Source organism: Theobroma cacao, chromosome 3, assembly GCF_000208745.1.
Source record: "Theobroma cacao cultivar B97-61/B2 chromosome 3, Criollo_cocoa_genome_V2, whole genome shotgun sequence".
In the NCBI taxonomy this organism is placed as follows: domain Eukaryota; kingdom Viridiplantae; phylum Streptophyta; class Magnoliopsida; order Malvales; family Malvaceae; genus Theobroma; species Theobroma cacao.
Genome location: NC_030852.1, coordinates 31,434,309 through 31,461,519, shown reverse-complemented (window position 1 = coordinate 31,461,519; position 27,211 = coordinate 31,434,309). Strand labels below are relative to the sequence as shown.

General features: G+C 33.6%; 1 protein-coding gene and 1 long non-coding RNA gene across 2 annotated transcripts; both read right to left on the bottom strand.

Moving 5' to 3' along the window:
• Positions 5,632-6,825, bottom strand: LOC18606054 (AT-hook motif nuclear-localized protein 23). Its single transcript, XM_007039457.2, has one exon. It carries the CDS (start codon positions 6,810-6,812, stop codon positions 5,934-5,936), a length of 879 nt encoding a protein of 292 aa, XP_007039519.1. The 5' UTR covers positions 6,813-6,825; the 3' UTR covers positions 5,632-5,933.
• Positions 21,944-27,008, bottom strand: LOC18606052. The gene is made up of 2 exons (XR_001926925.1): positions 26,370-27,008; positions 21,944-22,388 (listed from the first exon to the last, which is right to left on the bottom strand). It is a non-coding gene; the product is annotated as an uncharacterized LOC18606052 (long non-coding RNA).

Sequence of the window (27,211 nt, the reverse complement as noted above, 5' to 3'; positions counted from 1 at the left end):
CTTTGGGTGTTGAAGAAGTAATAATGTTTCTAACTTGATTTCAGCTTCTCCAATTGACCATTTATTTGGGTTAAGAGCAGTTCACGCAGATAATTACGGTTGAAAATAACCAGTACTAGTACTTAATTTAAGTATACTTTGAAAGTTTCAGCTCTCAGTTTTGTTAATTACTTCGCAATTGTCCTAATAATACAACTTTGTTGCAATTGTATGGAATGATGTGAATGGCGCAGATTTAGTCCATCTCTAACTCACCTAACGTTTAAGTACATTAATTCCAATCTCTATCACAAAGAGGTAAATGTACTCAATTAAAAACAACAAGAAGTCTACGCAACACTCGATGAAACAAAAGAACAATGCGTAATTTTCAAAAGCCCAAAGAAAACATGGGCGTTGTTTTCATGTGCTAATTAAGTAAACTATATTGGGACAAAATCTATCAGTCTCTTCTTTTTCTTTTTCTCTTTCTCTTTTATCATTCCAAACATAATTTTTTAGTACATTAATTCAAACAAAGACGTTAATTGAACAAAATTAGGGTCGAAAAAAATCATAAAAATATCATGTAAAAAAGTTAAAATCACAAAAAGTATAGGTATAATTTGCTTGATAAAAGTATCTTTTGTTTAATTCAAGACTTGGACCGATCTAAACCCAAGTAGATGCTGAAAACTTTGGGGTTGTTGGTGCATTAAGAGAAAGACTGAAGTTAAAATTATAACCCAAAGAAAAGAGAGGATTGAAGTTAAAATCAGGTCAAATGTTAGAACTTCTATTGGAAAAGCTACCCAGCACAAAACTTCAAGCCGCAAATTTCCCACAAGAATCTAGATTCAACAGAGATTTGACAGAAAAAGAAAGAAAAAAGAAACCCTAAGTCCCTAACTCGTTTATGTATAAACTCCATGTGAGCATATCCAAACTGGAACCTGGGTTTGGCGTTTTAGGCCCACTGGGTCAGGTTGGGTTGGGCCCTGAAAGCTTTCCATGACTAAAGTTCAGTTTTACATTGTGTATTTTTTTTTGGATAAATCCAAGTGCTTCAAATGGTCACTAGTGATTCAAAGACCTAAAATCCAAGTTAACCATAGATATATTCTTTTACTAAATTTGAAAATCACATTTATTAATGTAATTCAATTACAGAAATTCCTTCAAGAGGGAAGCACTAACAAATATCAAATCCACATCCATTGCTTTATTTTGGGGTGGGATGCCTCGTTTTTGTTTTCTTTTGTGTCTTAATGTCAGGGTATTGGTATGGAATAGGGGGTGTGGGTCTCAATTTGATTAAGGCATTCTGTAATTGAATTACATTAATAAAATCTCTTCCACTTTCAAAAAAACAAAAAAAAATTGAACTTCACATCAAAATTGCCCCAAGTAAACTTACCCTCATCATCTCCTTCTACTGTTTAGATTCTGAATCACAATCACATGCATGAATGACCCAAAGCTGGTTTGCTGTGCAATTTTTCTTTCAATGCACAACACAAAATTCTCCTACTTTTCCAACATCAAAGAAAGAAGGCCAGGATATTTGATTAAAATGCTGACTTTTTTTGCTTAGGATTTACATAATTGCTAATTGCTTTTAGTCAATGGTAATCATGATACACTTTGGAATTTATAAGCACTGTTGATTTGTTGTTAGGGACACCATCATTTCTTAGTATATCAATCTTAATTTCATTTTCCTGTCGTGGTTCGGATGAAGAATAATATTTTAATATTAAATGTTCATCATGAATTTGATTTGTCAATTACTATATTTATGCATTTTTTTAGCATCATTAATCAATGTTATTCAATAAACCGAACCCAAATTTGGGGTCAAGAAAGGGGACTCTCCGTGGTACGTTGTCATCATCGTTGTCGTCTACCCTATGATCACTGTCGTTGGGAGCCAGAAAACAAGCTACTTCTTGGAAATGAGGCTTAGCCCTAATCGATAATTGTTTATTGGGGGTTGAGAGTTGATTAAATTAAAATGAATAGAAAACAAACAAGGTTTTTTTCTTGTGAGAATAAAAAATTTTGATTATCCAGAAAGGTGACAGCTTAGAATCAAATGTTGTAAAGCCTAGGCATGATTTGATATTTAATATGTATTAGTGTACATATGACTTGGTCAGCTCTTGTTTGGAAAACCAGGTTTTGCTCATAATTGTTCCACCACACTTGCACTATTTTATTCATCTTGGTGTGCTAAGATCTTCATCTTCAGCTTCTAACTACTATTCAGCAAGCTTCTCAAAGTCATTTCATCATCATTTTGTTCTTTGCTTTCTCTACATCATCATCTTCATCCCTATCGCCGGTTGGTTATTTCGGTTTCGACCCAATTTTACTCAATACTAATAAGCTCAGTTAATGAAAATCTATATATCAAGCATGACTTAACCATTTAAGCAATTAAAAGATTTTTTTTTCTTGGCATCTTCCTATTTTGATTTATCCAAAAAAAAAAACTTTGGTTTACTTTCTATACTTAATTATCTAAACAAATTGACAATGATTTTATCGACCCAAATCTGGTTAATTTGACTATGACATAAAACACTGCTGCTTATGTTAATTGTACAATGTTATACCAATCATGTCTAGGGGAATTTTGTTTGTTTTCATTTTCTTATCACAAAGAACTATAAGTCTCACCTTCCATTTATTCTTGTCAGTAATTTAAGGTATCATACATATACAACGTAAGAAGGCATAAATGTTTCTCTTGTTATGCCACTTCTTGACGCTATTAGAATTGGATGGAGGATAACTAACTACAAGCACAAATCAAATTTGATTTGCTTAAATTTTAAAAAAAAAATTCAAATAAGAAAGAAACTTAATGATGGAAATTCTATATACATCACCAAAAGTAAATAATCAAATTAATCAAGAATTGTAGAATTCTCTTGACTAAATTATGAAGAATAGACAATCTTATTGTAATTTATGTATATATATATATATAATTACTCTCTTTTTTTTAATTTGGTACATAATTAGTATTGTTATTAAGTAGTATAGTACACCTATAGCTTTTAAATTAAGGGGTTGTATTTTTTGATCTCGATCCCAAAAACCAAGATGGAAGAAGTGAAGTAATAAATACGGGTTTAGTTAGATGCATCTAATGCTAAAAATGGTTATATATATATATATATATATATATATATATATATATATATATATATGTATATGTATGGATAAGTTTAGAAGACAATTAACATAAATATAACAAAATTATAGCATTTCCATTCACTCCAAGGTTACCATGATCGCTAATTAAGCTGTAGAGCATGTAAATTTGCTTCTGTTTTTTTCTTTTTGTGCAATTAGTTTGCTTTTGCTTTCAATACTCTCAGAAATTTTGCTAGATGAAATACTTTGGGAACACTTCTAAATATATCAAAACCAAAAGTATATATTATATCATGCAAGGAATGGTTCATGAACTGCGTTAACTCTTGGGTATGTGTATTCAACTTGTAAGATATTAGTGTTTAGTTCAAACAACGGACTAATCAAAACGAAACAAAAACCCCCCGGGAATAAAATGGGCATCTTCCAGAACTAAAGTTCTTTAGTACCAAAGAGACTAAAATACAATTCTATCTTAAGACAAAGCACAATGAGAATAATCTGTTTCAGCAATGTTGATAATTGGCGCAAGGCAAGCATTTTCTTTCTGCATAAAGGAACCTTGGTATAAGGATTCAAAGTGGAGAATAGATTCAGTCATTGACAATAATTTTTTACAAAATATATATTATTTAAGTGCACTATTGATAGAATACCTAACTGAACTAATGAAGATCATGGCTTATGTTATTTCTTAATGAAGCGTGGAAGGATTGATTTTGAAGAGGCTGTAATCGTAAGCAAGAAAGGAATCAGCATCAAGATGGATAAACAAGACCATTATTTGATCAAAATATGCAATCAGAAAAAGCTTTTACGGCCAATTTCTTTCGCATGAGGTATCTATGTCATAACATTTGTTAAATCATTGTATCGCTATCTTTATAAACAGGAAATTCAATCTTCTGATTGAACCATGTAAACTTTAATCCTATCAGTCAGATGGAGGATGATCTTATGGAAAATGCCTAACTCTTATAATTAATAGTTAAAAAAAATATGCATTGATGGTATTTAAGTAAAAACTAAACAAAGGTTATAGGATTTGGGAGCATGCATAGCTGCCAATGCTATGAATGGAGAGGACTGTTGGTGGAAGAAAGTCTCTAAAATCAAGTATGTGCAGACGGAAAAGCCTAAATAAGTTAATATATCCTTTTCCATGTAAGAGTACTGTTCTTCATTTTTAAACCATTGCCCAACTGTACCAACACCGAAAAGAATATTTGAATATATACAGAGACACTTGCTTTAATTAAGATATTTAACATAGACGACCTTTATAATTAAAGAGTGCCCCATGAGTTCAAAACATTTTGACATTATTACTTATAATAATTTAAGTATACAACTATTTATTTAGAGACTTACTTATTAAAGCAAAAACAATGTTTAAGAAATTATATAATAATTAAGATAAAATAATATCTATAATATTTGTTTGTGAGGACATAAATTTGTCATCCATCCCATTGATAAGGAGAGGGAGAGATACTATATGTTGTGTTTCTTTTGGTTCTCCCTGGAAACTAAGCCAAGGCTGATCTTTAGGGAATTCTAAGGAGGGTGTTGAAAGATTTAAGGACACCATTTTGATTCTTATAGTGCACACTCCCACCCCAAATGGGTTTCCAAAATTATCAGAAACAGAAGTACTGGAATCTGAGTAGACAGCCACAAAGCAATAGTGTTTCAAGCTGAATGTATATATGAATGACTCTTGGCTCAACTACATATAAATTTTGATCACCTAAGCTAATAAGACTCCATCTCTAATTATGTGACCAGAAAAAGGCTTCTGTTACCATCTTGTTCATGGAGTTATTAATGGAAGCTTGTTTTTGAAACAATAATTGGTTTATAAAGGAGCAGTTTAGTACTTGTTAATGGAGAGGGTGCTTAGATTTTTGGTTATGTTTTGGTTTAATTCAAAAAGATTTTAGAAGAGAAGAATTTCATCTGATAGAAAAAAAAAAAAAAATATATATATATATATATATATATAGGAAGGAGCTTATTCCCAAGAGAACTAGATATCAAGAAAGTTAGCTTGAACATCAATGCAAAAACTCATGTTGGGTCAGGCACCATCCGAACAAGAAGAATCCCCCAGCGATGAAACCCTTGCTCTTAATTATATTTTATACTGTTTTATTTATTCTCTCCTGAAAACAATGCAAGAAAACACAATCCCATGTTACCAAGACTTCTACAAGATTTGCTTTGGAAGCCTTTTACTACTTTGTTAAGTCTTGAGGAGAAACTGTTGTAAACAAGGATGACAAGAATAGTATGTGTTGGTCCATGTAGGGGATGAAAGACTGATGTGATGCAAACTTAAAAGATGAAAATTAAAGACAGGAAAACGAAAAAGGAAAACCCTAGTTGATCTGTTAGTAACACTGAAATTCAGTGACTGATATTATCCAACAAAGGTTAATACATCATCAAACCATTTCTTATAGAGAAGAAGAAAGTCGTTTCACCATGAACAGGAGGGACTATTTCCAGAAATCATAGAGTCGAAAAATCCAAAAAAAAAAGGAAAGAAAGAAGAAAAAGAAGAACTAAAACAAGGATTAAAGAAAAAAAAACCCTAAAATTAACATCAACATCAGAAGAAGTGGAAGTGGAAGAGGAAGAAGAAGCATGATCATGATGATGATGACGATAACTAGTCCATAAATTTCCTGACCTTTATGATCCAAGAATCCCGTTTCCATCAATGCAAACTGCTTCTCAACAGAGCTTGAATTTTCCATCCATAGATCACATTCCACCCAAATCTCTCAAAACGGAGGCCTACCACCTGAGTTTCCTGGCCATCCTTCAACCGGTAACTGGACATTGGGAGGCATATTGAGCGGCAAATTGAAGAAAGGCAACCCCCCTGCGCCAGCTCCCCCATCAGCAAACATGTTATTTCCTCCTCCACCTCCGCTGCCGCCGCCTCCACTTTGCATCTGCAACTGTTCATCTTCATCCAAGGGCAGCCTCTCGTAGGCTACATTTGTAAAGGATGCAGCTATGACAATAACGGGTCCTGCCGCCATCAGTTCCCCAACCACACTTCCTCCTACAACCTGGCCTTGTCCACCAGCCAAAAAGATTGTCAAACTGGTGGCACCTGGAGGAGCTGGTGGTGGCAAAAATGAACCTGAAAGTGATAATATTTCAAATCTGCCATGAAGAGTAACTATAGCTCCAGCTGCAGCCGGTTGCCTAATGCTCACGTTGGTCACCGTACCACTCCCACTCAGTATACAGATTCCTCTTTGCCTTCTCCGAGCGTAGTTCGCAACACAGTCAAACACATCGCAGCCGTTCCCAACTTCAAGAATGTGAGCTCGGAGCGTGTTTGCACTCTCCCTTGTGATGATGACTGGAGGCTTCGGTTTGTTTTTGGAACCTGGAGGACGGCCTCTTGGCCTGCGGGCTACAAGGTCACCTGGGCCTGAGTTGCCTGCGTTGACTAGGTCCAGAGCATGGTGAGAGCCATCGTCTTGTTGATGGTCAGCTGAGCCATACTGAGAACCACCTCCTCCACCACCAACACGGTTGTGCGAAGCTTCGTGGTCTTCAGGTTCAGGTTGGTGTTGGAGGTGAAGGTCGGGTCTGTGAAGCTGGTGAACGTAGCGAGAAGCAGTGCCTAAATCAAGACCGGCCATGCCAGCATCAAAGGACAACAGAAAACAAGGAAAAACAAAGGATTAAAAATAAAAATTAAAAAAAAATTATATATACTTATATAAATTAAGTGTAGATTAAAAACTGTTTATGGGGGTTTGTTTATTTTAAGGGGAAATTATAAAGAAGAGGAAAAAGAAAGGGAAAGGCAAGGTCTCCCTCCGGGACTAGAAAGAAATAAAAGATTTGAATAGAGGCGAAGAAAGGGTTTTCCTTTTTGTTTTTTTAAAGAAAACCAACAACAAGAGGGGAGATCGAGTGCAGGGACAGGAAAGGGAAGAGGAAGGGGAAGAAGAAGAGGACGGAGAGGGGACAAAGTCTCTAAAAAAAAAACGCAGTCATTTCTCACCCCCAAAAAGTTTAAATATATACATAAAATAATAATTGGTTGGGAAATTTTTTTATTTGCTTTTCCTATTTTTTGAGACACAGGCTGGTGGATGCCAAGCCCATTCTCAATTTTCGGAGCGTGTACTTCAAAACATTCAGTGTGCGTACGTATATATGTAAACAAAATTAAATTGTATTATTAAATTAAATCGTCTATAGATCAAGAAATGAGTGACCAAATAGAGAAAAATAAAAAGAAAAATATTCCTACTACTTCAAAGAAGCTTTTGTTCTTCCTAAAAGGATTTCTTCTACATTAATTATCATGTTACCGTGAAAACTAATTAAGAAATTAAAAAGAAAACACACATAAAAAACAAATGAATGTTTTAAATATATACTACCCAAGTTTCCATTCTATATTATACATATATTCATGACCTCCCTTTTTTTATAAGTGGAGAAGTCCTTTAATTAAAGAAATAACTTGATGCTGAAGACAAAATGGTTTTGGTTTTGGATAAGAATTCCAGAGCTTGGGGAGAATTTTTTGAAGAAGATGAAGAAATATATATATATGTATATAGTATATATTTTAGTAATTAAGTGCTTGATTTTGTTATTGGATTGGATGGTGGGAGGGTCACGCGGCAGAAAGAGTGAGTAAGGGTGGTTGTTTCTTATGATGGTGTGATCTAATGATAAGAACATTTGAGCAAATGAACCCTAGACTGGGGAGGGGATTGTGTGGGTGGGGTTAGATGATAGATGTTGGTCATGGGGGTTTGGACTTTGATGGCAAGGAAGAAATCTTAACCATGGTTAGCACTATACAAGTTGACCAAAGTATGGGTTAAGAAGAGAGAAAGAGGCACAATTACACAAAAGTTAGATAGAAAAAAAAAACCAATGGGGGCAAGTGGGCAATGGTGCTGCGGCGCCTGGGTGCCATTTTTGTCGCCTCCTCCCACTCCCTGGACGGCATTCTCCTCCTCCTAGCCGTCACTGCCCCTTGCTTTGCTCAATTTGTATCATAATTTTATACTATCAAATATCAGATATTAATTCGCATGCATCTCGTTTGCAATTACTAAATTCAATGCCTTTTATCAATTGGTAATTGACTTCAGTTTGTTCCTCCTTAAAGGGAAAATTCAGTTGCGTTCTTTTTTAGATAGTCTTTTATTGTTAAATTTTATATTGCTTTTATATATAGTGAAACTAATGCTTATTTATCACATAAATTATAACCCTCTCTCATGAATTTTAATTTGTCACTTTCATATTAAAGTATTCTATAATTAATTGCTGGATTATGCTAATTCCATAAGACGACAAAAGTTGAGGAGTTAAGAGCTAGAATTTAATAGTAGATGATTAATTTGTTGACAATCTCTTATCTTCCATTTCAAGGAAACTACATATGACCAATAAAATGAAAAAGATTGACCCAAATTTAATACAACTGCTGGTTGATTTGGGTTTAAATATATACTATTTGCTGCTAATTAATTAATTAATTACTAGTATGTCCTATAAATCTTTAATTAATTTTTCTTTTCGCCTCTTAGGTACAAGGAGAGGTGCAAGCTCATGCTGAGCAGCCCTTGAAAGTGAAAGCCTAACCAATTGCCATGACACCTTTGGAACTGTAATGGTGGTCTGACCAGGCAGTTAGGTTTTTCTTCTTAGAGATTAGGGTTTCATACTTTGTTATCTATATTATTCTATATTTTTCAACAATAACAAATTAAGATCATTAATCAGTTTTCCAATCCAATGCCTGATTAAATCATGGGCGTGGCTTATATATTCCATAAAGCCAAAGAACCATTTGCAGAGACGCCTGATCCATTGATCTCTTTGTTTTTTTTTTCTTTTAATTTGAAATTATAGAATAGATTAATGTTTATTAACAAAGATTATTTAAATCTCTCGTCTACATTGGATACCTGACCACCTGTTCAAGAATGCATATATAACATAATTAAACTACAAATTTAATTAAATGCTTTACTTAAATAATTGTGCAATTGATAAGACCCTTATTTATTCAGTATAAGTTGCTCAATAAATTAAATATTTGACGTTTATAGATTGCCAATCTTAATACAACATAGGAAGACATGAGTTAAATTTGGTGTATCATTTTCCCTTTGTATATATATAGCACCACACAAATAAAAATTTAATTATTAGGAAACAAATATATATATATATATATATATGTATATATATAAGTCAGTGAACATTATTATATATTATATCACATTCATAAATGGTAAACCACTTTCGATTATTTTGTTTGTTGGCTTTGCAACTTGTTAACTTGCTAATAACAAACTGTATCTTGTTGTTATATATATATAAAAAAATGAGAAGAAGAGAAAGGACCTTCTTTTTTGATATGGGACTGGTCATAGTTGATAACTATATAAGTCAAGTTATAATTAGTTTTTGATTCAAGTGACTTATGAGTCAAATAAAGTAATTAATTTGTAAAATATTTTGTTTATAATGTAAAATTTATAATTATAAATGGTTTTTTTATATAATTTATACACAACATGATTTAGCTTCTATATAAGAATGGTGCTATAATAAGAATAATTTAACAAAATCAGAAAGCCAATATTTAAGGGTTACTTCATTCCATAGTTGAACCATTGGATAAGAAAAGAAAAAAAGCTTCCATAGTTTTAAAAGGGTAAAGCTAGAATAAAACAAAATGCATGCATTTAATTGGTTGCATTAGCATATGGTCTCCAACAAATTACATTGATCAGCTTCCACAGCAATCATGTGTCCAATGGGAAGAGTGAGCAATTTTGTTTGGAAAATTTGCTTTTGGTGTTCAAGAGGCAAAGCTACAAAGCAAAGAAGGCGGCATTTGCAAGCGTGTAAAAGTCTAAAAGGCTCCCAACATAGGGATTTTTTATTTTCTTGCATGAGTTACTAAATTTCACTAGACCACACTTACCTAACTCCATATGGGAAACATGTACAAGTCAATCAACAAAGAAAGAAAAGAAAGAAATTTTCTTGGTTTGAAGCAAAGTACATATCTTTTATATATTATATCTAAAATAAAAGAAAGTGTTCATATTCCCATTCAAACCACGAGGTCATTTGGAGGCGTTGAAATTTACCAATGTACATATTTGACTAAATTAATTCCCTTTATTTGACAAAAGTCTCTTCTTAAACTACTTTAGGTGGCAATTTTTTCTTTCTTTGAGTAGAATAATGGTAATTAATTTGGCCTTTGCAAAGCTTTTTAACTATTTCTTTTTCTCTTCATGAAAAATATGTACTTATTAGCTAGGCCAGTGCCAAAAGCCCACTAAGGATTTCTCTATCTACCCATTTTTTAAACCAAGAGTATAAGCTTGCTAGCTAGGATGCTTGACAAAAATTTTCCCCTTATGTTTTGTTTGTATATGATTAACGTCCACTAAAATAAATTCTAATTTGACTTTAATTATATTTTTTTGGATGACATATCATTTTATTTTGTAAAATTTTAAAAATCGTAGCTATTTTAAATTGTAGTTACACTTTGTTCACATTAATTTAGTAGTAATATCAAGAGTACAATCTTTATTAATGTAAGTTATTTTTATAATTATATTTTATTTATAATGCTGTTAAAAATTCATATAATGTAATTAAATTTATAAAAATTTTGTAAAAAATATACAAAAAGTATTACTAAAAATATTTTAATTGCATATTTTAAAAATGTATAATCTTAAATCAAATTTGTTGTAATGATAGTAATATATATTATATATAATACCATTAACCTTTCTTTCTGCTTTTCCCGTTTTCAAATTGTTTCTGTTGATTCAGAGATATCTCTAGACATTTTTGTTTACTTTTATCAATATCTATCTTAAATTTGGAAAGAGTTCTGTCTTTTTTATAATATTGGGTTGGGAAAAAGAGGGAGCAAGAGAATAGGCAGTGGGGTTTAAGGTGTATGTCCGTACCATCACGTCCATCATCAAGAGTTAAAATAAATAAAAAAAATTATTGTTGTTTATACTATTTATTTTTTTAGAATTTTTTATTATGTTAGCAGCAATTTATACATGAAAACAATCATTGTCGATTTCTTAGTCTCAAAAAGTTCTAGACTAAAAATGAGTTCTTAAATAACTGAAACATATATATATATATATATATATATATATATATATTTATTTATCCTCCCAAACATACTTTGTACTAATGAATTGATTGTTTAATTACCATTGTTGTTGTTGAAAGATTAATTAATTAATTAGTTAAGCCAGCATTACAACAATATATATATATCTAACATAAGAAATAAAAAAATGCTACTACAATAAAGTTGCTCATGCACACTTCTAGGAGAGACTAAAGTTGATAGGTGAACAATTTTTTTCTTCTTCCTACTTGTTCAATGTTCACAAAACCATATTCCTTTCAAAGATCATCATAACCCTCATATCCACTATCAAAGAAATTATGAAAATATGAGTAGTCCTTCCGTGTTCAAACCTCTTTGAAAATTTCATATTTGAATTTTTACATAAGAAGGGTAAAATATTTTTGAGATAAATGATATTTTAATGTAATAATTTATTTTTTTAACTTAATTAATTATACATAGGGTATAAAAAATTAATTTCCACCCAAAATTTTTTTTGATTGATATAAAACAATCTCAACACACTTTTGTTATTTTCCTTTTAACAATTAAAAGATACAAGATTGTATAAAGAAATATTTGTCTACAGTTATTGGTGGGAAAACAAGAAGTTAGAATAAATGTAAACTTAAATAAATGTATGGCAACAACCTTGGTTTAACATTTAGTTATTATAGGACACTAAATTAAAAGGAATTGGGATTTCTGGGAAGAACCCCTACTTAAGGCGCGTTACGATCACATTGAGATCAAAGGAGAGTAAAGGTAGCCGGTGAAGGTTTCTTGCTTGTTACAGTTGTTTCTTAGTACTTTCAAAGGACCCCAGGAAAGAAAGAAAGAAAGAGAACAAGGTTTTGGCACACGAATCACTAACGTCAAATCCAACTCTTGGATCCACGTAACCTCGACGCAGACTCTAGGGTTTATATACCTTGTCGTACTATTTCTTTATAGAGTAATTTTGTACAGTCCTTTTAAATGTTCTTGAAATGATTATTTTATATTTATTTTATATCTATATATACACACGCATATTAATTATAAGAGAATTATAAACTCATTTCTAAAATATGAAAATTATTTAATGGAACGATGTGTCCGTTTAACAATAAGTTCATTATCTTACTGGACTGTAATTTGATTTGAATACCTTTAATTATGATGATTCAATAAGACACCAAGATTGACCAGTAAATGAAGAGTGTTTAATTTATTCAAAGGTATAGTTCTAAAGTAGGTGAATTTGGGGAGGGGGGTTTGCCAATTTAAAATTTATTTGACTTGCAAATAGCAACATGTCAGGCTAACTTAACCCAAGGCTAAGATTGGCCCTTCCAAAAAAATAAAGACAAAAAATAACTGGGGATAAGATATGTGGTGTAGGAAGCCATAGACTTTTGTACTTGTATTTCAATGGAAGATCTTGTCATTTTGTTGGAAATTATACTCACCTGCCAAAGCTGAAAAAATTGGGCTTTGATTATTGGTTGAAGTTCATCGTTATCTATCTTCAAATTAGTTGACCGGGGTCACACATGAACATGGGAAATCAATTATTGAATGTGATTTCTTTCTCTTTTTTTAACAAGAGTAGAGTGCTTGAGACTTAAATTTAAATATCTGCCAAAATTTTTCAACCCAGTTTGAGATTTTAATTTAAAGGTTTTGAATTTAAATTCTGAGATTGAAATACTACAAAAATTGATAAAAAATTATTTATTATTATGTAATCTAAACAAAATTGTTTTTCAACATGATAAAAAATTTGTATATAATTTCATTTTATTTTTATCAAATTAACAATTTTTTTAATTATACTAAGTTACATTAGATACAAAATTTATTTATATTAATAGAATAATCTGATTAATTATTTTAAAAAATCTGCTAGTATTTCTTCTCATGCATGGGGTATATATTTTTTTTCCATTCTTGTAATGAAAAATAAAAAATAAAAAAAAACACAGACTATGTGTGGTAGTTAATAGTCGTGAGGTACAGGCCACAGAGTTCCTCGGACAAAGCTTAAATTGTAGTGGAAAACAGTGGTACGAGGTTGTGAACTGGGGAAAGAAACCATGCCCATTCTTTAAGCTGTTTCCAACCGATAGAATCCAGAGCGTAAAAGAAAGAAAGAAAGAAAGAAAGCAATAGTTTCAAACTGTTTTTATAGTTAAATAAAAGTCCAAAGTCTATGCAAATTTGAAAGGCTAGGGTTTCTCCCTTGGAATAAATTAATCGCTTAATTAAGACTTGGCAACATTTCCCTTCTAAACAAAATAAACAAGGACCACCAAATTTAAAAAATTCTAAGATGCACCAATTGTAAGATTAACACTTTCAAAGTGCAAGTGGCACATTGGACTTGACGTCCCGATTTGGGTTTGGTTACAAATTGTGTACCTAAATTGATTTCAATGGTCAAAATTTGTAAGGTGACCCTAATTTCAATACTGTTGTAAAAACTTAATTTAGTAAGTAAAAATATGATCATTGAGAAATATAAAATTATATGGGGGGTTTAAGATGTTTGCAAAAACCAATGAGGAGATTTGAGGGACAGGTAAAGAGAGAGGTGAAGGACGGGTTCAGGAATGAGAGATTTTGTGATCACAATGCGCAGCAACAGGGCATGTAATTCGATCAGTCGGGGTGGTCAGTGGTCAGTGGTCAGTGGCCAAAGACCAAGGAAGCTACCTAGTAACAGGAAGAGAGGAGAGGCCAAGGAAAGCGAGTTAGGTGGTTTAAAGCTGGGGCTAGCTGTCTTTGTCTTCATGAGTAAAAACTGATCGCCACCTTCTCTCTCTTCCTGGGTGGAGTCTGGAGAGTGTGTGAGGGGTGGGAACAAGTTGCACAGTGTAAGTTTTGTTCAAGGGGAGATCACGTGCGGCCGGTGTCCCAAGTCAAAACGCAGGGAAAGGCCACCGTATAGCTGTCGGCCACGAGGCAGCTGTCACTTTCATCGGGAATTGCTCTCTCTTTCTTTCAAAAAAATTTTTTCTTCCCCTTGAATTCCGGGGGGACTGTAAGAAACGAAAGCCAATAGCCCTGCAATCACCTGCCCCACCATTTTTTTCACCTTGCTTGCTTGCTGCTGGCCCTTTCTGCACCACTCTTTCTACCATTAAATTGTCACTCGCATTTATAGTAACAAAACCCAAAAGCCAAAGAAAAAATATACCAATTTTTTCATAATTTATACTAGTAACAAGCGTTGGTTTATTACAATATTCATAAAACTATTTAAACAGCAGATTATTGTCAAGGAATAATGTTTACTATCTTTAAAAAAACCCTTTTTATTTCGTTAATCAAAATATAAGATTAAAATATAATTTCTTTAATCGGACAAAATTAAGGTTACCCCTGTAATTAGGAAAACAAAAATAAAAGCTGTGGTGGTGGTTTGGAGTATAGAGGAGGATTGATAGACACGCGAGTAATGAGTGCGTGGAAGAAATTAATAAATGTCATTGACAAGTCTGATATTCCTGTCCTGAGCAGGTAGCAAGTAATTTCTTTCTACCTAGGTTGCTTTGGCAAGAAAGAAAAAGGCATAGCAAGAACCTTATCCTTTCGAATCCTAGAAAAGTGCACCCTCTCCTCTCCTTTCCTCTTCTCCCGCCCCCCGAATTCTCGGTCCCCAGAGCAGAGCAGAGCTGAGCTTCAGTTCCTGATTAGTCTCCACATCAAACTTCTCCTTCACCCTAAAATCTGTAGTCTCAGAGGTTGGGCGAGTGCGTGTAGTATGACTTTTTGAATCACAAAAGCCAAACCCACGAGAGGGCTAAAGAACCTTCAAAAGAAACAAGGTGAGGAAAGAGAGGTTTTTTGACATGTGATGGAGACATTGAGGGATTTGGGAAGCAGAGTTGGTGGATCTTCCAAGGACGGATCGGGTCAAATCAAGGAACCAAGCCAAGTCCTTTTGGCTTTTTCTCCTCCCTCTTTTTCTCTTTCTCAAAACAACACAACACCAAAGGCAAAAAAGTGTCAACGAATTACCATTGGCTAGGCTCTGAAAAATACGATGGACATCTTCCTATATTCACGGGCTGCAGCCCGTGAGAGATGCCGTGAGCTGCTCTTGCGTTGCATGGGGGGTTTCCCAGCATTCTTGTTCGTCTCTTGGACTATTCCACTGAACCTGCAGCTTGTAGTTCTTTCTATTAAACTTGGATTAGATATTGGATAGTACGATAGCTGGCTATTCTTTTGGTTTGAAATAACTCCTACTTGTCCAAAACATGCTTTTGTAACTCATAATAAAACGATGTGCCATAGATTATGAATTTCTTGTTATCGAACCACGACATTAAATGCAATTTTTAGTCAATTACTTCAAGCTTGAATTCCAAGCGAATCCAAATTTTGGTCAATAGGAGGGATCAAACTCTTCTCTCTGAAAGCCTAAGGCCTCCTATGACTGACAAGCTCTCCTTTGTTGCTTTTCATAATTTCATCACAAGGAAATCAATGCATTCAATTTGTAATCCTACGAATAGGTATCATCAAGACAAAAAAATAATCTGATGTGCATCGCTTGGGGCTACTACAATAGGTCAAAGAACAACATTAATTTTGACATTTACTGGGGAATCTTCATTCTCTTTTCATTTTAAGATGGTAAACTTTGGGCTGCGAGATGCGACTATGGAAAGATCAATCATAGTTGTCTTCGTCCCAAATTGACCACCTCAAATAATTGAGACCACTAGGCTTCGTATGATTCTTCCAAGGAAGTGCTGGCATGGAGTTTAAGTTCGTGCGCTAATTTGTCATCTTTTGAAATAAAAAAAATTAACAATATCTTTTAGGTAATCTCAATGAAAACATCTACGTCAGCCAATTAGACTGCGTCTTCGGACTTGAAACGAGTAATTAACTTCCCTAATCTATGCTTAAATCCGAGGTCCCGCTAGTTTTTGTTTCTTTAATTCAACTTGATTAATTTAATAATCCATGATCACACAACCTTGTTACCAAATATCAGCTTAATTAATGTATGCAATTCACATGGAAAATTTTTTGCTTCTTCTTCTTCTTCTTAATTATGATGACAATCTTCGACGGTCGTGAGGTTTTTGGTCTTTATGGTTCACAAAAAAGCACAAAGTGTGAATGAATCTTTTAATCACTGATTTCAAAATTTAACTACCTTCATTTAAATAATCAAGACTTAACAAAGTGAACAGTTTCAACATGTTTATTTATTTTGCTTAAGATCAAACAGAAAGATATAATGAAATGTTGAAGAACTGTTTCCTTAGGTATTGATTAGTGGTGGAGTTTCAAGGATTAAAAAAATACTAGCTACTTTCTCTGATTTTTAATATGTTTTTTTTTATTATTTTGATTAGGAAAGATTGGGATATATAAATGAAAAAGCCTAATCCTCGGATAAATTTTCTTGTCCAATCATTATACGATGAGCACGTCCTTCCTTAAGGTTTGTAAAGAGAAAGTATAATATATATTAGAAAATTTAAAAAAAAAATCTGCAGACCCTATTGGATCTTTCTACTACAAAGTAACATTCTCTTTTTCTTATTATAAGTTAAATTCAATTAATATAATTACTATATATGTTAGTTTAATAATTCTCTCTTTCATCAAAAAAGAATATTATACATATGAAATAAATAAAGACTCTACCATACAAGGGAACAGCCTCATTTGGTTTTAGTGTATATTAATTTTGAACAAAAGAACATAACAGATCATTAATTATTACAATTTTGAGGTCAAATATTAAACTATGTCCTGGGTTTCCAAAAAGGTTGTTTTATGAAATATTATCACACTGAAAATGAAGGATGTGATGCCTATCATTATAAATAAGCAATTTGAATTTTCAGCAAACAATGTTGGATCTCAGTAAATCTTCACTAGATATTGTAGAATACTAAGATTTTTTTTAATGATATAAAATTTTTTTTTGACTTAGGACATTTAATTAGTGAGAAGTGATTAAATATAAGTAAAAGGTATCAATGATAGTGTCTTGGACTCTAGAGTACAAATAACAAAGATACAATGATTTGTCAGTAAATCGCTCCAATTCTGATTTTACACTATGATTTGAAACGATTGATTATTTTCATTTATCCTGATATTTTTTTGGTTCCTATAGTGTATTTAAATTTATCTTGTTTAATTTCTTCTTCATTTCATTTTTGCCTCTATCACATGGCATGGGATGTTTCTGGGGGGAAATCATGTTGCTTGATGAATGTAAGGTCCACATGTATACATATATTTGATTTGGAGTTTGTACAGTATATAGATTAGGATAAACAGAGAGAGAGAGAGAGGGGGGGGGGGGTTGTTAATCTTCATATATATGTTTATATGTTTTTTATTTTCCCCATCTTATTAACAAAATAAAACGTGTGAATAAGGTCAATTTTAGTGATGTTGCATATGCTTTTCCTCCCATTGTTTCATATATAATTTGGGGGGTGAGGGAATTTCTACTTGGATTTTCCTCTCTCTGCTTCACATTTCTATGGAAGAGCCTTTGATGTCAATTCATGGGTTCCATTTCTTTTACATCATAGAGGGTGTTACAACTGACCACCTACACAATCATCTGTGAAGCTTGCTATTTCATCAAACTATGATACTGCTTTTCTTTTTCCAAATGCTTAACCAGCAAGCAAGTGGAAGACATTTTTTAGGAAGCATGGACTGGATAAATATATATATATAACTCAATTACATTCTTAACAACCATGGACTCTTATCATCTACTTTTGCACTTTATATGACACAGAAAAGTTATGTAACTTTAGTTAAATCCTTAAATTTTGATAGGGTCATTTCATTTTGATTGAACTTAAAAGTACCTAAGACCTTAACAGAAATCCAAGATCTCATTTAGGTACTAGAATTTCCTACAACTTTTCCAACTTATAATTATTGATCAGTCACAAAAAACTCCTAAGAGAATTCTCCACATTTCCCAAGTTGTGGCAAAATTATACTATTGGAATCTGTCTTGTCTCTTTTATGACTCTCCTTCTTTGGGTCAATTGGGAGGCATTAACCATCATGATATGACACTGTTTCTATCATTATACAGTGAAATGGAAAATTGCTTACTGTTTTTTCTATCAAAACACACATTCATATTCAGAAATCTGGAGTAGTAAAAACTGATTATGTTATGGAATTTGGAGGCCATATGATACCAAGATTGCAAGGCCAGAAAGGATCAAGCCAAAAGGGGAAACTATAGCTTTAATCTGTCTGAGCAAACAATTCCCATTGTAAATCATATTAGCTGTATTGCTTTTGAAAGACTTGAAATTAAACACATCATCAGCATCATTTTGACAAAACACAATAACCCATCCAAACCATCTTTTTGAAAAATGCTTCACTAAAGCCAACTTGTAAAACAGCATATCTATTATTCAATCAATCATAGTTTAATATTAATTCCTTTGTAGCTTTCAAAAAAGGCCCTACACTTAATAAAATAATCTGCATAAACAAACCCATTAGCCCATAGATTCCATGGTGTTTAAAATGTTTATTAATCAAAAAGGAAAAGTTAAAAAGGTGAAAAAAAAAATCATGGGTGCAACACTATGAGCATGAGGGAACCACGTGGATGATTAAGACTTCATTGTCGTTTTATTATCATTTTGCGTGGACTGGGGTGGGCTCTATCTTGTCCACTTGCATTACTTTTAAAAACGTCTGGTTATCTGTTCGTACAACGGAAGAAAAACTTGTATTTAAGATATGGTCAAGAAATCAAGGCAATTTAATTTAATTTTTTTAGCTGTGGAATTAAGGAAATTAATAACTTAAATCAACCATTGTCTCCTCGTCCAATGTTTTGCCACATTCTTAAAACATGCTAAATATATAGCATGTAATTAAATAAGAATGATACAGAGAATTTAATCTTAAGAAACCTTTCCTTTTATTGACAAACGTTCCCCCCATAAAAAACTGCCTGTCAGCTTGTTAAGAAGACATAATTTTATCAGGGTCCTAACTAAGAGACACAGCAAATGTGATGTTGCGGTTGAGGGGGCTGGAATAGAGAAATGAGTGCTTTTATTTGGACTTGGCGCATGATGAGCTTACTGTTTATCTCTTCACGGATGCAGCAGCTTTTGTGTATCAAAGCAAACATTGCTTGCTTCAATGCATGTTTTCCCTTAGAATGCAGGATACGCCTATGCACTTCTTCAAGCTATTACCCTCGCTTTTAGGTCAGCTTTGCACAATTACCCATAGCTTAAGCTCGTGTTTATCCAAATGGATATAGAAATTAATCAAATTCGGTTTGTTTCTAGTAAGAATTTCTACCCCCTACCACTTTAATTTCCTTCCTCATATTTGGCATGAGAACATCCCTAGTTTATTATTTTTGAGAAATATCTAGACATATCAAAGTTTATCTGCTGCAAAACACATTTGCCATTATCATTTCTTTGGACAGCCTTAACACCAAGTGATTACAAGATCAGATGAAATTAATTAGAGTAATCAAACTCGAGTAAATAACATAATCAATAATGATGTCGTAAAGATATGCCCACAAGGCCACAACAACCTGATAATGTTAAATTTATCAAGTAGCAAAGTTCATAGTAATGATTTGTTTTCCTAAATTTAAGGCAAGAAGGTTGAAGAAAATGGATAACTTTTCTTAAATTAAGTAGTTTGCCCATCTATAAAGAAAACAAACAAATAAAATTAAAGAAGTTTGGTTATGTGATTGTTTTCCATCTCTTATTCAAGTCAGCCTACTATTGATGATGATTGCATATGATAACTATTAAAACAAAATTAATTTGTTAAATATTATCTTTTCAAGAATTATTCAACTTTTGTGCTTTTGAGTTCGGCACTTCATGAATTTATATTAAAAGATTATACAGATCCCTTTAATTTGTTCTCTTTCCTTGAAATTCTCCCTTTAATTCCCTACTAATAGGTGGATGCATGGTGTCGAAAGTGGCCTTCGATTTGACATGAATGCAATTAAATACTCCCTTATTTCCCTCACGCTACCAAGAGGATCCGTAAAATCTTAGAAATGATCAAAGGCAAACTAATAAAACTACGATCCCGTCCACTCGACAATCTGCCCAACAATTTTTGTTTTCCTAAAATGAGTAACAATATCATTTTGTTCAAATAGTTGGATTGTTGGATAACAAGCAAATGATATAAATATAATAAATAATAAATTTATAAATAATTTGACAATCGAATGTTTTATTTAATTTTTGACAAATAACGAGTCATTATTACAATACATATGAAATAATATATAAAAAGACTAAAATCTGAACATCATGGGTTATATAATGGCACTAAGAAAAGCTTGAAATGGTTAACCATCATTTATTGACCAAGAAAATTAAGAGAAAAATCAATTTAGATCAAAGATAGGAAGATGGGGAGGCAATTACAATGGAGGATCGGAGCATATAAAATATTAGGAGTCATGAAAAGGTCCAAAAGTCATCACTCAAAGTTTGCCACGTGACCCTCTTGAGCACGTGTCAATGAAGAGGCCCAAACATCAAAGCGATCCCATGTGCGTTTTGGGTTTCGGGGGGCCTTATTCCTTCCACGCTCCCACGTGACAACCAGTTTTTTGCAGCTCTTACATTTCAGATCTGCTGGGGTCCCCTCTGCTTCAGGATCCATTTTGCACTTTCTGATAATTAAATCCTAATTTTAGCAATTTATTAGGACCATAATTGCAATTAAATGACCTCTCCGGTGTGAACGATGCACTGATCAAATCTATCTTCTAGTGTTTCCTCAACCTCTGGAAGATAGTTACATTTCAATAAATAAAAATATTAATCCAATACGACAATTTAGTGTCTCATTTTATATCCTTTTCACCGTTTGTTTCTATTAGTAATTTAAAATTTAAAATTTTTTATTGATCATATAAATTTAAATACCTGACTTAAAATTATGTAAAAAATTCCTCAGGAGACGTCCAAAGATAGAAGATTTTTACAATCTCGTCTTCTTTCCTCTTACGCCAATTACCATGATTAAGTCCATAAATAGGATTCTATCTTTATGCTTTGGTTTGAATCTCATCTGTTTGTGGACTAATGCAAATAAGATGCTTCCAATAACCAATTTCCTTGTCGTCAGAGGTTTACAGTTTGGGTTTAGGATGGAAAATCGTATAGTAGTGCAGAGGCAGTAACTATGAAAGGTAAAAGAAGCACCAGTCAGGGATAGAAATCACTTGGCTGGGATTAGCCAGGTAGACAGAAACAGAAGCACCTCGGTCCAGACCCCCGGCCTCTTGAAGAAAAGCATTTCCATTGCTGTATAACTTTTAAGAATTGATCAAAACCCATCATTAATCTCAATAAAACATGTCCTTAGCTACAAAAGAAAGATCAATGGAGAGAGAGGGCGAATATTGTGCCACTGATAATGACGACACCATTTCCATAGCTTTTCTGTTAATTTTTTTAATATGAACCCCTCGAAGCTTTATTCAATTGGGTTTCTTCCAAGAGATAATTAAGACTTTTCATGAATGGAACAGGAACCGTTTCCCAATATTAAACTCAAATAAAGACGACTACAAAAGTCTTAACCAGAAAGATTATATATTAATTAAGAGAATATAATAATAGGGAAATGGAGGTAAAGCAAAAGAAAGCATAGTTAATGGAGCCAAAAGAGTCCAAATAAGAGGCCTCCTTTTGAGGAGCGGAAAGCATATGCAAATGCAAGCTGGGGTACATGGTGCCAAGAGTGGGTGGAGAGTGACGAGCCGTGAGAAGCGCTCTTTTCCTCACTACGCATTGATTCTCCATCTCTCAGTATTGCTGGCACAGTTGGTGGGTGGCCGGTGCCAACGCCCTCAAACTTGTTATGGACTCCAAACACAAGGCTCATTGAGCATTACCCTTGTTAATTCCCTCAGGTCAACCAGGGCTGCTCCTCGTGTGCCAACATATGCGAAGCGAGAGAGAGAGAGGTCTGCCACTAAGAAAGATTGACTTGCTATATGCTAAGGTTTACAAGCTGAGGATGCCTTGACAGAGGTGAACAAAATAGAGATAAGATAAACGAATTGAGTGCGGGCCGGATCATATGAGGAAGCTAGGTTGAATATGCATCAGCATGACAAATAATTAATCAACAAAAATGACTATGAAATAAATGCAAGTATGCAACAAGTATCAGCTATGATTGTGAGCTAATATCATCTGCTCTTTCAATCCATTCATTCCTAACTTCTGTACCCGACTCTTTGGACAGTAATTCTTCTTCATGACATTCTTTTTGACCAACATTTCCCCTCAATGTCATGCACTCAGCCCAATGTGCTAGCAGCTTTTTCAAAACAAATTGTTTTTGGTCCATCTACCAGGCTACCAAGATCAGAGGGTTGTAACTGAAATCCTGGGTTGAACCATCATCAACTATTCTTTCTTTATTGCCCGAGAAAGTTTCACATTGCTTTTAGCGGCAAAAACGATCTTGATCATGCGATACACCACAATTTTATCTACGAAATTTGCTACAAGTAACTCATACACAATGTTCAATGCCATACCAGATACATACATCTGTGCTACATCAGACTTTGCGGTTGGTTAACATTTCAGTGTATTTAGGTTTTGCATGGCTTGTTCGGTTCTCTAGAACGAAGTTCGAGGACTTGGTCTGGTTGCGGATTTGGTCCACTGTCAGTCAGATAGGGACAACTTCACCTTAAAAAGCCCAAATGTATGTACTGGTTCGCGGCTTACAATGGACCATCAAAGCTCAAGCCTTCCTGGCCAGCTAAATGATAATTCAGAGTTCATGACTCTTCCATCCTCATAGAGACTCGAATTGCTCTTACTGAGCATTTTCAAAGCGCACATAGGGAAATGATAACCGATTTTTAGCTGCCCTCCAAATAGTTAGTACGAGGTTCTTGTGTTTCCTGAAGTTCTAATAATTTCATTAAAACATTGAGTTATTGACAAAGTTGCATGGAAGCCCCAGAAACCAAGGAAAATGAAGATGCATTCAAGATCTTTAAAGCCCTATATTGAAATCATTGGGCACCTCCAGTAACATTAATATTAGAGAGGAAATTTTCTGCAATATTGGTGCTTAAAATTTAACTTCTGTACGATAGGCGCTATAGCTAGCTGCTTGAAAAAAAAAATTCTTACATTGAAATTCCCCCGACTAATTATTTGTTTTTAAATTTACATTTAGCTAATACTTTCACTTTTTATTTTTATATTTTTGCAAAAAATGAATTACAAGCAAAAAGTTAGAAATAGGAAAAAATATCAAAGACAAATAGCGAAAAAGCAAAAACACCAATCACACACAGGCTTGATTTCTAGAAAGTGCTAAAACTGCAATAAAATATGCACATCTGAGGAAATCTGATGCTACCCAAAGAAACCTTAGATATAGCAGAATGAAATAGATTGTAGAGCACTAGGGTAAACCAAGAACAATGCGATATCAAACGTTCATGAAATTCATGAAAGATGGCTTCCCCTTGAAAATAGATTCATTAATAAATATCTTAACAGGCTTGTTATGACACTAGAACAGCATGGAATCTCCAAAAGCTAGTATTATAACTGTAAATTATGCAAACTTAGGAATGAGAAGGCATTAAAGAGAAAATACTAATCTTAAATGGGTTAGTTATCTTGTTTTATCCCAGAGGTTTTGGTTCTAGTAACAATTTAGAAGATAGTTGAGGGTCCAAGTAATTAAAAAGAAAGAATAAAACAGAAAAAGACCATAATAAGGAAGCTATTAGAGATAAAGAAGAAAATCTGGGCATCTACCTGGAAATAAGCTTATGAAACTGTAAATTTCAATAGTACCATGCACATTAAGACATGAACCACAACTAATTCTCTTTCCACTACTTTTTTTTAGCACCATCCCTTCCCACCTGCTGTTTCATATCGACTTCGGATCCACCCTAATGCATACTTCCAGAAAAATCTCTGTAATTTATTAAACACATTACCACAAATAGATGCAAATAGATATTTGATCATTGAGCGTAGACAGGTTGAAGCTGACTTAACACCTTCAGAGTAACACCAAATTCACACTCTCCAAACCCTATCAACTACAGAATTCAAACGCCCTAAATTGTAAAACAACCAACAATAAACTCCAGTAAGTCATTGGCAAATGGCAAGAAATACACTTTACAAGCTAAAGTGCAAGCCAAATCCCAACCCTTTAAAACTATCCTGCTGGAAGTCCTTCACAAATTTCTACAATCTCAGAAAGCACTTGAAGATAAACTGGACAATTATCAAAGACAAAAGATGCACTTGCACAATGTTAAAAAGGAATGAAATATGAAAAATAGGCACATTCCTTGTATCCAACTTGGCACTTCAAAAACTAAGTCTTTTTTTTTTCATCTAATAAGTGCCTCCATATGGGTGTATAACTACCAAAAAACTTTCAGACAGACTATGATTTCGAAAACTAAAACCGATTAAGGTATCCACATTTATATGACCAATGCATCTTAGTAATTAAGACTTTACAGTTCACACCATTTTACCTGAACTTGTAGGCTAGCTCAAACATAATCTTAAAGTTCATTAAAGGAATTTCCACATTTCTCAATCTTCTTTCCATTTTCTCACGCATGATTTCTCTGACGATGGCTCGTAGCCTATATCTAAAACCTTTAAACTTATAAAACAGACTAATAGATGAAAATATACGTAATATCATGTTCCCCTCAATGGGGAAAACACTACTTTGCCTCTTCTCTTCCCTCCTTTTCTTGGGATACCAAGGAAAATTGACTAACAAATTTACTGAAAGAGAGCAGGGATATCTAAGAAATTCTAACAAGCTCATCTTGCAATGCGTATGTTGGATACCCAAATATTAGATCTCTTAAAAATGGATATAAACCATAAGTTAGAAATTCAAAACAATCTACAAGTCCATCATTTCCCAAAACCCATCTATAGTTTGATTGTAAGTTTCCACAACACACCTAGCAATCTTGGGGATAGTATCAGATAAACAAGTGATGTCATTAATTTCTAATAATTGGTAATTAGACAAAATTCTCATGTATAAGCCTCTATATTCGAACCAGGATTACTTATGCCCAAACTTCTAAAAAACATAACAAGTTATAGTCAGATAAAATGAGATATGAGGAGTGCAAAATATATATATATATATGTATATTGCTGTTGCTAGTTGCATAGAGAAGCATCTTTTCTATCTCTCCTCCCTCGTGCCATTCAAGGTGACTTTTTTATCATGATAATGAACAAAAATTCACAACTCCACTGGAATAAATAAGCATATGACAAGCTTGATGCAAGCCATGGTAATTGTCCCTCTTTCAAACAATTGACAGCACCAGTTCAATATATCAATATCAACAATGAACACTTCCAACTCCTACTAATCAGTCATTGCTTTGAGAAACTTCTTTACAGATTACACTTTCAGCAATGAGTGACACTAAAGGACTCCACCAGTAAATTAAAAATTCTACTCCATTTGCCATCATTGTCAGTTTTCAATTAATTAAATTTCCTCCTTTCTCATATAAGAAGGGGGAAAAAAAACCATCAGTTTAACTCTAAAACAAGAAAATAGATCACACCCTAAACTCTGCAATACTCTAGCAGGGAAACTGACATTCGGATTTCTACAAATGAAACAGCAATTAAAGGCATCTTTCTAAATTTGCACAAGAACCCACCAAATTTAGAGGTAATGTAACATTAAACGATGATCTTGTAGAAAGGCTTGAATCAACAACATCTCATATATCATCTAAGAATCTCAAAAAAAGATTAAAAAAAAAATGATCGAGGCTTCTCATATTTTCACCTCACAAGGTTGCACTATCCACAAAAGTTTAAGAGATTCAAGAGCTCAACAAAAAGGAAACCATAACGATCATAATATTGCTAAAATCATTCTCTACAACCAATAAAACAGGGTCTAGAAAAAAACAAATAGAAAGAAAGTGAAGGATGGAAGCACTGACCTTTCATGCGCTTTGGGTTATTTGGCTGCAAAGACAAGAGAGCCATCAGGCAGCGTATGGCTAGCGAACAAAATCATCAAGGAACAATAAGAGACAAATAAAGGGTGGGTTTGTTTTGCTGTTGTCTGAATGGAGGCAAAGATCTCTCATTAGAGTTCTAGTTTTTGACTCAGAAAGGTTCAGCTCAGCAACTGAACAGAACTGAGGGGAGAGACTTTCCCGTACTTTCAGTTCACAGTACAGAATCTACAAGGACACATTCGTACTTGAAATATTTGTGAGTCTCCATATAATCATTTTTGTTTCTTTTTTTTTATTGTTTTTCATTTTTTTTTCATGCCTTCTTTTTTCTTTTTCTAGAACAAAATCTGGGAACTAGGCAGTGACGCATCCGAATCCCAAACCAGCATTGAGTAGATTTGCTGTAGCCTTGCAGCTGAACTGGAGACCAACTAAACTCAACCTAGCTTGACCCGTAGCCAAAATCTACCGTTGTTTTCTACCTCAATCTCAGCGGTTCATTGTCACATCCGCATCCACATGGACCAAATCCAACTCGCTGTGGTTGGTTTGGCGTTACTTTTGGATCAAGCAAGGGCCAAACTGTAATCTCAATGCAACTGTTCATTGCATCCAACCCGCTACCTGTCACATTGAATCAGAATTATTACACTCTAATAGAATTCATCCAGTTCTTTCACGTTTTATTTTGCAACAGATAGGATCCACAACACGATGATGGGCCTAATTTGTATATTTAGGCATCAGGTACTGGGCTTGTATAACTGGGTTTCAACACCAATCTGATCCAAATTTATACTAGTTTGGGAGTCTGTAGAATG